General features: G+C 37.6%; 1 protein-coding gene across 1 annotated transcript; it reads right to left on the bottom strand.

The window, feature by feature from the left end:
• Positions 1 to 6053: 6053 nt before the first annotated feature.
• Positions 6054 to 6863, bottom strand: LOC148802618 (uncharacterized). The gene is made up of 2 exons (XM_088897949.1): positions 6605 to 6863; positions 6054 to 6496 (listed from the first exon to the last, which is right to left on the bottom strand). Exons 1-2 carry the CDS (start codon positions 6861 to 6863, stop codon positions 6054 to 6056), a joined length of 702 nt encoding a protein of 233 aa, XP_088754075.1.
• Between the last annotated feature and the right edge of the window lie 6117 nt (positions 6864 to 12980).

The following is a 12980-nucleotide window of genomic DNA, read 5'->3' as shown; positions in this document are numbered from 1 at the left end:
ATTTGTATCCAATAAATTTTTAGAATACTAATTATACCCTTTTACGAAAGTAATTTTACAAAAGCACTTTGTAAAAGTAATTTTATAAAAGTACTTTTTCAAAAGTAAAGTACTTTTACGAAAGCACTTTTATAAAAGCAAAGTATTTTTACGAAAGTACTTTTTTGAAAGCACTTTCATAAAAGTAAAAAGTGCTCTTATAAAAGCACATTTACGAAAGTACTTTTACGAAATACTTTTATAAAGTAATTTTATGAAAGCACTTTTATAGAAACACTTTTACAAATGTATTTGTATAAAAGAACTTTCATAAAAGTACTTTTACAAATGTATTTGTATAAAAGCACTTTCATAAAAGTACTTTTACAAAAAGTATGTAAAAGTACTTTTATGAAAGTATTTTTATCAAAGTACTTTTATAAAATCACTTCTACCAAAGTACTTTTGTTCATTTACTTTGGATTAGATATTTTGAAAATTTGAAAGAAAATGAAGGACAAAAGAGTCACAAACGTTTATTTAAGTGCTTATTGGAGAAAAAGACCACCAAATGCCAAATATGAAATAAGTACTTATTTTTTAAAATAAATAATTGAAAAAGCTAGGTGCCAAATGCAAATAAGTGCTTATTAGAATAAGCACTTGTTTTTAAGCAATTATTTTAACATAAGCACTCGCCTAAAAAATCATAAAATATAGTAAAATATCATATAATTGTGCCCCATGTTGTTCATTTTCATTCTTGAATGAAGCTCTTATGCGGATGGTCATAAACTGCCGATCAATGTAGAGCTTCTTTAAAGAATGAAAATGAATAATATGGAGCACTATTATTATTCATGCTACAATTTACCTCAATTTTTGTACCATAGACTCGTTTTTCATTCTAAAAAGAATGAGGCCATGGCAAGAATTTTGTAAACAAATGCTCTTATGTAATTCATTCTTGTCCAAAATAAATAGGGTAAATTACAAAGACCCCCTGTACTATGGGGTCTGTGACAAAGACCCCCTGTACTATGACCGTGAGACAAAGACCCCCTTCCGTTAGCCTTCTGTCCAAGAAGGCCGTTGCAATATTTTTTAATTCCCATACTACCATTGTAATAACTATTTGGACAATTGGGAGAAAAACACTGTTCATCTTCCCTGACCTCACATACACGAACAGCAGTGATGATAATCCCCTCTGCCTCAGATTCCTTAACATTTCTCTCTCTCCCTCCCTCTCTCTTTCTCTCTCCCCTGGTCTCTCTTCTTCCCCTTCTCCATCATCTACCACCACAGCAATGTCACCATTTTGCATGCCATTTGCATCAATAATATCCAAGTCCTCACCCCAATCACCATCAGTAGTCTCTTCATCATCTTCCTCTGCACCCCTCCCTACATTATCCAGCTCGCTCTTAATGATACCTTTCATAACCCTCAACAAGGGCCAATCTCCTCCACAGAGAATTGGTGATGGAGGCATCACAAGCGATGGTACTCTCCCCTCTGGCAAGGTTGGAATGTTATCTCCCAATTCAGCTGCAAGACGTTCAGCAACATCTTGGAGACCATGGCTAGCAACAATAACATATGCAGGGGGCAAATGGCCAGCATTCTCCAAAATCTTGACACGCTCCTTGACATCACCCAAGTACAGGACATTATGAAATTGGCCCATCACATCATCTTTTACTTCAGCAATTCTTAGCATTTTAGACAGTTTGTCCATATTCCCTGTTACCAAATACAAGAAGGATAACTTCAAAGTTCTTTGTCCTCTGGTATGCATATTCAACAATACTCGTATTGCCCTGGCACAAGGCCTCTTCCCCGAACCTATACCAGTGGTCTTTCTCATCAGTCTCCTTAGCTAAAGCAACAACAATCTGAATGTTACCACTCTCAAGTGCCAAGTTGAATCGAGTTCTCTCATCTTTTACAAAATGAAGAGCAATTTTCAGGAAACCTTTCTGCTGCAAATAGGCAATCATGGCTTGCCTACAGAGCTGTGAGCTCCTGATCATCTCTTCTTTAAAAGGGAGAGCTTGAAAACATACTCGGTTGTGCATCAATTACTATTGCGCGGATCTTTCCGTACCAGTCCAAGCAAAATATGGTGTTGCCAGAAACCTTGGTAATGTATATTGGGACATCATGAAAAACAGAAGGATAGCAGAAGGCTGAAAAGCAGAAGAATAGCAGAAGGGTTGACAAAACAGAGAGCCGAATAAGCTTACTTTTTTGTATTAATATTATACGGTTATATATACACAGTTATACAAGAATCAAGGGAAATGACTAGCTACAATTTTGTAATATAAAAGGAAGATATATACAAGATATTGACCAGGCTTAATATAGAAGATATGCAGAATCTTCCCTTTTAACACTCCCCTCAAGTTGGAGAGTGGATATCCTGCACTCCCAACTTGCGAACCATAGGAGAAAAATTTTCTCTCCCCAAAGGTTTGGTTAGGATGTCTGCCAGTTGATGTGCAGAATTTACGTACTTTGTAACGACAGAACCATCTTGGATTTTGTCCCTGATGTAATGGCAATCCATCTCGATGTGCCTAGTTCGCTCATGAAAAACTGGATTGGCTGCAATGTGCAAAGCCGCCTTGTTGTCACAATATAATATGGCAGGTCCACGATGAATAAGTCCCAAGTCTCTTAACAGAGAACGGAGCCATGTTAACTCACAACATGCTCCTGTCATTGCACGGTACTCAGCTTCGGCTAAAGAAAGAGACATTGTTTTCTGCCATTTTGATCTCCAAGATATTAATGAAGGTCCAAGAAAAACACAGTAGCCTGTAGTAGGCCTTCTAGTAAGTGGGCAACCTGCCCAATCAGAATCACAATAAGCTCGTAGTCTGAAATCACTATTTGAAGAAAAGAACAATCCCTGGCCAAGTGCACCTTTCAAATATCGAACAACTCGAAGAGCTGCTTCCATATGAAGTTTCTGTGGTTGATGCATAAACCTGCTCAAGACATGAACTAATACGTGATGTCTGGCCTTGAAACAGTCAAGTATATTAGTCGCCCGACTAATCTTCTGTAGCAGCCTGGATCTTTAAGTAAATCACTCTTATCTGACAACTTCAAACCTTTCTCCATAGGAGTGTCAACTGGTGCCGCACCCAACGACCCAACATCTTTGATAATTTCTAATGCATACTTGCGTTGGGAGATAAAAATTCCATTTTTAGAAGCAGAAACTTCAATTCCCATAAAATATTTCAAGTCACCAAGATCTTTAAGGCGAAATCTGCTATGTAAAAACTTCTTAATTGCAGCAATACTGACAGGATCATTCCCAATAATCAAAATGTCGTCAACATATATCAAGAGTGTAGTGAAAGACTTGCCTCGTTTCCTGGTGAATAAAGAGTAATCGGCTCGGGATTGCACATAACCAGCGGCGCTGATAGCATCTGAAAATTTAGAGAACCACTGCTGTGATGCCTGTTTCAAGCCATATAAGGACTTATGCAGCCGACAAACCAAGTGTTCCTCCCCCTGTCTCCGAAGCCCTGGCGGTGGAGACATATAAATTTCCTCATGAAGGTCGCCATGAAGGAAAGTGTTGTTGACATCCAGTTGGTGAAGGGACCAACCCCGAGCAGCGGCTAAGACAAGCAAGCAACGAACTGTAATGATCTTAGCAGTGGAGGAGAAAGTGTCATGAAAATCAACACCCTCCAATTGAGTGAATCCTTTGGCCACTAACCGCGCCTTGTACTGTTCAATTGAACCATCAAACTTATGCTTGATTTTATAAACCCAACGACAGCCAATTGGTTTCTTACCGGGTGGAAGAGGGGTGAGAGACCAAGTGTCGTTGGCTTGGAGTGCCTCTAATTCGGATTGCATTGCTGCCCGCCATTCAGGATGAGTGACGGCTTCGGAATAGGACTGAGGTTCGGTTGTGTGGCTGATATGGGATATGAAGGTACGGTGCGCTGGCTTGTATCGATGATAGGAAACATAATTGTAAAGTGGATGGCGGGTGCCTTTGGTCGGACCCGGAAACAAAGAGGATGACGGCTCGGATGAAACATGTGTGACATTAGAACAAACGTAATCTCAAAGCTTGACCGGTGGACCAACATGGCGACTGGAGCGATGAAGTGGTTCAGGTGATGGTGTTGGTGGATTAGGCGAGAAGAGAGGTGGTTCGGGTGTCGGTAAAGTTGGATGGAGGGAAGACGTTGATGCCGGAGATGATGCATCAGATGGCAATGATAAAGGGACATGGACGATCGGTGAAGATGGCTCAATGTGTTGTTGTGATGGGTTGGGGGGAGGAGAGGAAGGGGATGGTTGTTCGGGTTCCATAAAGGAAGTAGGTGAGTGAGATTCATTTGTGTGGGGAATAGTGTTGTGGAGAGGTGAGTCAAAAGTTGGGTCAACGGTAGGAAATGTAGGAATTGGGCTATAATGATGAGCTGAAGAAGGTGTATTAAGGGTGGCCTGACTATAAGGAAAAATATTTTCATGGAATCTTACATCTTGGCTAGTGAATACCTTCTTGGTTGATAAATCGAATAATTTGTATGCCTTTTGACCAATAGGATATCCAATGAAAATTGAGGGTGTAGCACGGTGATCAAATTTATGTGAGGTATTCACATTAGTAGCATAGGCTAAACAGCCAAAAACACGGAGATGGGAAAAGGAAGGTGCTTTTGAGTAGAGCAACTCAAAAGGAGTTTTGAAAGAAAGAACTGGAGTAGGTAAACGATTAATTATGTGGACAGCAATAAGAGCACATTCACCCCATAATTGGGTAGGGAGTTTGCGTTCCACTACACCGTTTTGTTGAGGTGTGTAAACACAAGAATGTTGAAAAATGGCACCATTATCTTGAAAAAAGGAACGAAGTGAGAGAAATTCTCCACCATTATCACTTTGAAATATTTTAATGCGGGTTCCGAATTGAGTGAGAACGTGGTTAAAGAAGCGTTTTAAAAGGAATTGTGTTTCATTTTTGTGTCGCATCAAGAAAATCCAAGTGAAACGTGTATAATCATCAGCAATGGTAAGAAAAAAATGAGCACCTGAAAGAGAGGGGTGTCATATCGACCCCAAATGTCACAATGAATAATGTCAAAAGGTTTGGAAGAAGAAATCTCACTAATACTGAAAGGTAAACGACTTTGCTTTGCCAAAGGACATATAGGGCAAGCATTATTTGACTGAATGGAAAAATCCAGAAAATTCTTAGCGATGAAAGCCAAGCGAGAAGATGATATGTGGCCTAAGCGTCAATGCTAGAGGTCAGTGGAAGAAGTGGTGAGATTGCAGGTTGGTTGGAAGTTGGTGGATGATGAAGGGTTGGTAAATTTCTTCGTCGCTAGTGCCACTAAATAATATAGCTTGTCATGCTGTTTACCCAAACCAATCATCCTCTTCGTATCCAGATCCTGCAAAATACACCAATAAGGGAAAAATGTCACTGAACAATTTAAACCTCTTGTAAGATGACTGACTGACATCAAATCAACTTGGAAAGTAGGCACACATAATACATCATGTAGAGAATAAACAGAATTCAGAGGCAATGATCCTTTGGCAACAATATTAGCCTTTTGTCCGCTAGGTAGTAATACAGAAGGCAACGAGCAAGCTTTATTTTTGTGTGAAAACAATTTAGATGATGAAGATATGTGGTCCGTTGCACCGCTATCAATGATCCAATTATGGGAAGTGATCTTAGACAAACTTGGTTTGGTTACAGCATTAGCTTGAGGACTAGACCCCTCATTTTTTATGCTAAGAAGCGATAAAAGCTGCTGCAATTGAGCCTCTGATATCCCAACAATTGGTTTCTCTTCCTCTTTAGAATAGCCTTTTGAAACATGATTAGCCGCTGGTTTTCCGAACTGATTTGAGCCTAAAGTATTCTTTGCCTTTGGATGGCCTGGTGGATACCCATGTAGCTGATAACACTTCTGGACCCAATGGCCCTTATCACCACAATACGTGCATTGAGGCCTGCCTCTGCCAGATCTTGAGCGTCGTCTATCAGTATCAGAACGACGCTGGCCATACTCCTATGACCGCTGGAAATCGACTGATCGGGTTTGGGAACCATAAGGCGGATTAGTCTTCTCTGTTTCTGTCGAATTTCGCACAGCCATAGCAGCACTGGATTCTGTGTCGGAATGGGTTGAACTCAGGTGTCGCTGCTTCTCTTGACTGACTAAAAAGGAGGCTTGACGAACAGAAGGAAGCGGATTCATCAGAAGAATCTGCCCACGAATAGCATTATAAGATTCATTCAAACCCATTAAAAATTGTATTAATTTTTGTTGATCAGCTTGCGCCCCATATGCTGTGTCTGAATATGTTGCCAATTCGTCCCATAGGCTCTTCAATTTTGTATAATAAGCAGAGACAGAGAGTTGTTCTTGTCGAAGGCAAGCAATATCTCGCTGAATCTCAAAGATACGAAGTGCATTATTTTGAGAGAAACGCTCACGGAGATCTTCCCAAACTTCATGAGCAGAAGAATAATAGATCACACTGTCCGAGATTTCTGGGCTGAGAGTGTTAATAATCCAGGAATGGACCATATCATTGCATCACGACCAAGTCGCATAACCTTCAGGATCGGCTTCTTTTGAAGGAGCCTTGATTGAGCCGTTGACAAAACATAGCTTGTTCTTAGAATTCAAGGCCGGTGTCATAGCCCTCTTCCAAGCAGAATAATTGTCTCCATTCAAAGGTTTGGAAACCAAGACCAAACCCGGATGATCTGAATGGTGAAGGAAATAAGGATTGGAGATATCTGTGGGGGTAATAATAATTCCTGGTTTGGATATACCAGAATAGGCATTGATCTTGCCGAGAGTAGGAGTCATATTATCGTTGGCCATGAAGACGGAAAAGATGAAGAGATGCTACACGAAGGAATAGAGTGCAGCGATGATTGAGTCAGGATCTTAGTTCTGCTCTGATACCATGAAAAACAGAACGATAGCAGAAGGCTGAAAAGCAGAAGAATAGCAGAAGGGTTGACAGAACAGAGAGCCGAATAAGCTTACTTTTTTGTATTGATATTATATGGTTATATATACACAGTTATACAAGAATCAAGGGAAATGACTAGCTACAATTCTGTAATATAAAAGGAAGATATATACAAGATATTGACCAGGCTTAATATAGAAGATATGCAGAATCTTCCCTTTTAACACATCAAGGGTCCTAATGATCCCACTATCTCTATTAGGAAGGCAATACTTGATATGGTTCAGAGTTGTATATATGGAGATGGTGATTGGGGAAGGGGAAGAAGAAAGATTGGGGGAGAGAGAGAGAGAGAGAAATGTGAAGGAATCTAATGGTAGAGGGGATTACTGTTACTGTTGTTCGTGTATTGTGAGGTCGGGGAAGATGAACAGTGTTTTTCTCCCAATTTTTCAAAATGAGAATTAAAAATATTGTAATGGAAAGCTAAGAAAGGGAGGACTTTGTAATTTACCCAAATAAATAAGAATTAAAAAAATGAGACTCATGGCAACGAACCAAACATGGCCTACATTTTTATCTCTATTAACATAACAAAACAAAAAAGGACACAAAGTTCATAGAAGAAGGCCTATACGGTTAGAAGAGCCACCCCAATTCCTCCACCTCCACACAAGTCGTCTAATACTCCTTCCGATTGCATCCTCTCAAAGAAGAAACCCGTTCCTCCGCCAAATCTTTCAGTAGAACATTGCCCGTTCTGATTCCTGAAGCAACGAAGTCTTTAATGCTCTGTACAAGTGGAATTAGAGCATAAAACAAATCGGTGGGTATATGGTGATTGCATCTATTCCTTGGGAAGTTCAACTATGAAGGAGATCGATATAAAACAAAAAAACTGCAGCAAAGTTTCTACGTTTCATAAAACAGATAAATTTGTAAAATGAGAAGCGATTGCTCTTGATAATAAGAAATCCAAACCCAGGGTTTGGTTTCATGTAAATGGAAGCCCTAAATAAGGGACTTATTGCCATGGAGTCGATTAGATAAGATAATACTGTTGTTCAACAACTGAAGTTCAAGATGATACTGTTGTTTTGTTGTTGTGTTCGTGTGTTTATAAATGTAAGAGATACTTACCTGAGGTTTGAGCGAAGGCAGCAGTTGTTAAGGAATTAGGATCTGCTGATCATAATACATTGTTGGTCACTCATCCAGCCGTGCATTAAGAATATCGGTGAATACAGAACAACCGATGTTCCATATATATAGCTGAATAAGCATGATCAGCAGATTCGGACTCCTTGTTAAGCGAGAGGAAGAAGATGACCCTACGCATACCAGGGCTTTTTCAAAAGGCTACTTATATTTTAGGACACATTTACAGAAATGCCCTCTCTTTCACACGTTTGTTATTTGAAGATGACCATGAAGAGGACATTTGAGAGCATAGAAGAAATTACATCTACAAAAGAATGGATTTTCTGGAATAGGCAAACCCAAACACAATTCTGCCCCAAAGAATTGTGAGAATCGCCCGATACAATTCTCTGGAGTGATGCCAAACAGGGTTTGACTTAGATGGTGTTTGGAAGAGTGGGCGTTTTTTTGGACCGATTTTCAATAAAAAACGCCCATGCTTCCAAGACCCGTTTTTCACAAAAAAAAAAAAAAAACCACTTCTGCCACATAGGCGATGAGCAACACTATGCTGTTTAGTAAGGTGATTTTCATCACCGTTTTACATGTATATTCTGACAGGTAAGCACCACATAGGATACACATCAGTCAACAGTTGGGGGCAACTGTTCATCGATGCATGTTGGCGTTTCATGCATCGTTGGGGTCCCAATTTACGAGGCATGTCTGATTTTTCAATAAACACCAGAACCAAAAATTCATATATATGGATGTTTATTGAAACGCCTATGTGGATCTGATGTGGCACTGTTTTTTTTTTTTTGAAAAATGGCCACAATTTCAAACATCCCCTTAATAACAACAATATAACCTTTTGTAGGGCTGCAACTTGGGCCAGATTAAATTGAACCCAATCCGAAATGTAGGCTTGAATTGAGACCTTCACCAATCCGACTTAACATCATATTTACATTTATAAATATTAATATTTATGCATATAAATACTTATATGTATGTATATTATATATTTAAATAAATATGTATTTATGCATGTAAGTAGTAATGTAAATTTATGTATATACGTGTATTTATATATCTAAGCATATATGCATGTATATTGAATGTCAAAAATTTCAAGTTTAAATGAAAACTTTTTTTAGAGCACAATAACCATGTTATTTTACACATAATAATGTTAATATTGAATTAACATCAATCTTTATGTTTAGAAAATAAATAAATTTAACAAAAGAAAGTAGAAAAGTCCGGCCACCCTAAGACTAATTAACCCAAATCCAACCCAAGCTTACCTGAACCCAACCCAATCCTAAATGAGCCTGAAGTTTTAGGGTTGGATTAGGCTTAGAGAGTTAGAGTTGGGGGTTCAATAACTTGGGTTGGGTTATGGTTGACCTCAATCAGACCTGCCTGGCCCAACTTACATCCGTAACCATGTCCCATAGCAAAATAGAGAGCATTATAGACAGCCACCAACACCAATTCTACCACACCATCTTTGACAACACATAATCACCCTGCAACACAAAAAACAACCAAAGTTAGAAAAACAGAAAACCATAAAACACAAAGTTAGAATTAATATAGCCAGCATCACAAAAAATAATTATATATATAATTCTTACTTAGTTATGCTTTGCAACTTACCTAAATTACTTACCTCAAAGACTATACAGCAATCCACAGTATCCGTCGTACTCTATTCAAACTCGTCTCTTTTCTAAACAAAGCATCTTCCAAACTAACATTAGAACCTCTAAAAATAACATCACTCCTCAAACACCAAATAGCATAATAAATTTTTCTCAAATTTAGAAAATAAGAAAAACATCTTTATCTGAAATGAACTCTGAAACATTACCAAACCTTACATCCTAAAGGGAACTAAGCCAAATAGCACTTGTAAAAGGGCAAAGTAAAACATATGACAAACTTCCTGTCCCTCAACCCCACAAAAAAACACAATTAGAAATTACATTAAGGGTCTATTTGGTTCCCTGGAATAGGTTCCTAGAATATTGGAATTGGAATGGTTGGACCGTTTTCTATTCCAACGTTTGTTTGGTCGGAAATAAAGAAGTAAAGAACTTGTAACAGGAAAAAACCCCAAACCCTAATATTAATAAAATACTAGTAAAATAATAAATTATTGTTAAAGTAATAACATAATAGTAAAAAAAAATATATTAATAATTAAATAAAATAGTAATAATAACAAAGTTTATAAACAAATTGTTAATAAACCTATAATAAAATATTCATAATAAAGTGGTAATATTTATTATGTATTCATAAAATATTAATAAATTAATAATAAAATAAAAAAATACTAATAACTAATATAAAATTGAAAATTTTCTACTGATTTCAATTTCAACTCCAAATGAACCAAACAACAATGACTGGAATCCCACTCTAATCCCGTCTGAACAAAATAGGCATTGGGAATAAGCGATTCTAACATCGATTCTAGGGGATTCCAACTTCAATCTTGACCAGGAACCAACTGGACCCTAAATCCTTTACTCCTCATCATGAGAAAAAACTTAAACAAAATCCCCAAGTATACCATAAAAAGAGTCTATTGGGAAGAATAGGCAAAGCCCACAACTTCTTTACAAAATTTAATTCTGCCCATGACAGCCTTATTAGCTCTAGTTAGCCAAATAACAAAACAAGCAACTTTAATAAAAAATTTACCATTCCTGCTCACAATTCAAACAAATTGATTATCCATGTATGCATCTAATTTTGTCAAATTGATTGGACTTACTGATGATAAATAGGTTAATACTCCTTTGGAGTAAAATGTTAAGTTGTCCAAGACAGAAGGTTTCTTACTGACTGATGCTTCTCTTTATTGACAACTTATGAGGTCTCTTATCTATTTCACCATGACTTGTCTTGACATTTCTTAGGAGATTAATTCAAGCGGTTAATCAGTTTTTTCTGTATTTTTGCACCTCATCAACCCCACTTGATTGATCTTCATCGGATTATTTGCTAAGTTTGTGTTACTTTATCACACCCAGCATTTCACTGTAGAGTGGTTTATCTTCATGGGTGATTCCCTCATCTCATGGAAATGCAAGAAATAACAAATTGTCTCCATGTCATCTCAAAAAGTAAAGTATAGAGCAATGTCATCTGTGTGCAATGAAATTGTTTGGCTTCAACCACTATTTAAGGATCTTAGTCATTCTCTCTCTACACCGATACCTCTATATGTAGACAACACTAGTAATATAAAGATTGCTTCTAACCCTATATTTCATAAGAGGGCGAAGCATACTAAGGTGGATTGCCACTTATTAAAGACTTGTTTCTTGTTAGTTGGTTCTGTTTATCTCTCTCTCTCATATCGCCTCAAATATGTAGATTTTCAACATTTTTACTAAGGCCATGATGAGATCTTGACATCTATTTCTTATAAGCAATTTGATACTAATGAATTTGCATCAGTTTGAGGAGTTCAGCTTCCATCAGAGCAAAGCCCGTTAGAGCAGACTTTACAGCCTTGCTTTGAGAATATCTCTGTACTCATGTGCTTTATTTCATGGGGAGATATTCCCAATGAAAGGTTGCAAATAGCGGTTGGAACGGTGTGGGCACAGGCTTGCCCTGAGGGAAGCCGATCTCCAGTTTGAGGGAGAGTGTAAAGAGTCCTAATGTTGCACTGTATTACCGTAGTCCCTATCGTATGCTTCACATGCTATATATTTTATTTCTTTGTTTTCTTTTTCTTTAGTCTTATAAGGGCTTTTTCTTTAAGCTCTTTGGAGTGGGGGTCAATTCATTCACACCCCTGATTTCTTATGTTCTCTCTAGTACGAACTGCACCAAATCTTCATAAAAAATGACCCTCAATAGACATTCTGTTTTACCCTCCAAAATCGCTAGTTTTAGGGGGAAATTCTTTCACAATGATGTAACGGTGGGAGAGAATGTTACTTGTAGATGTTGTGGTAGTTGAGGCTGAGTCTATTGAACACTTGCTTGGTAACAACATCCTTGCCTCCAAATGTTGGGTGCATTCAATGCATGGATCTCAACATATTGGAGATTGAATCATGAGCTGGTGGGGCCTGGTGATTCAAGTACTAAATGAAATCAGATTTTAGTGATTTTACCCTCAATTATTCCTTGGGAAATCTGGTTGGAGAGATGCCGTAGAATCTATGAAACAATTGCTCTTTGTTCAAACTTATAACTAAACAAAACTTCCGACGGGATCTCAATAAACGAGCTCCTATTTTCTCATATTAAAGACTGGAATTATGTTTGGGCATCTATTTTGCAGATTAAGAGAAGGGTAAGATATAAAAACCTTCCCTAAAGTTTTTGACAATTATAATAACCATAGGTTTCACTTTAATAAAATCCCCTATAGTTTCAAAAAATCTGCAGTTACCTTCCTTTAATCTTTGGTAATGGAGACTTCAGAGTTATAAAATTGTCCTTACAAGTTATTAGGGCATCTTTTAGTATAATTCAAAATGCTAGCTTTGCCTTTCTAGATTTCACTAGATTAATGTTTTTGTAAGATTATTTAATTACTCTTTTCAATCTAACTAGGGGAATTTTTAATTAAAGAATTAAAAGTTTGGGGGTATTTTAATAAATTTCTATTTGAATTGATAGATGTAAAGGTAAAATGGGTACTTTTGAAAAACCAATTCATTAGGCCAACCTTTTCTGTCTAGAACAATAACAAAAAGGGAGATAGCTGCAGTTTTCTTTTTTAAATTACAGGGGAGGTTTTTGTGAAAATGAAACATTAAGGAAGGTTTTTATGATTGTCAACTCAGGAGAGGTTTTTTATACTTTACCCTTAAGACTGTGTTTGGATG

Source organism: Nelumbo nucifera, chromosome 2 (genome assembly GCF_055504915.1).
Source record: "Nelumbo nucifera cultivar China Antique chromosome 2, China Antique-T2T, whole genome shotgun sequence".
Taxonomy (NCBI): Eukaryota; Viridiplantae; Streptophyta; class Magnoliopsida; order Proteales; family Nelumbonaceae; genus Nelumbo; species Nelumbo nucifera.
This window is presented reverse-complemented; position numbering and strand designations above follow the sequence as displayed.

Coding starts and splice junctions, on each gene's coding strand:
- LOC148802618 (XM_088897949.1), bottom strand. CDS start 6,863: ATGACTCCTACTCTCGGCAAGATCAATGCCTATTCTGGTATATCCAAA. Junction 6,497..6,604: donor AAAAGAAGCCGATCCTGAAG/GTTATGCGACTT, acceptor CTGCTCATGAAG/TTTGGGAAGATCTCCGTGAG.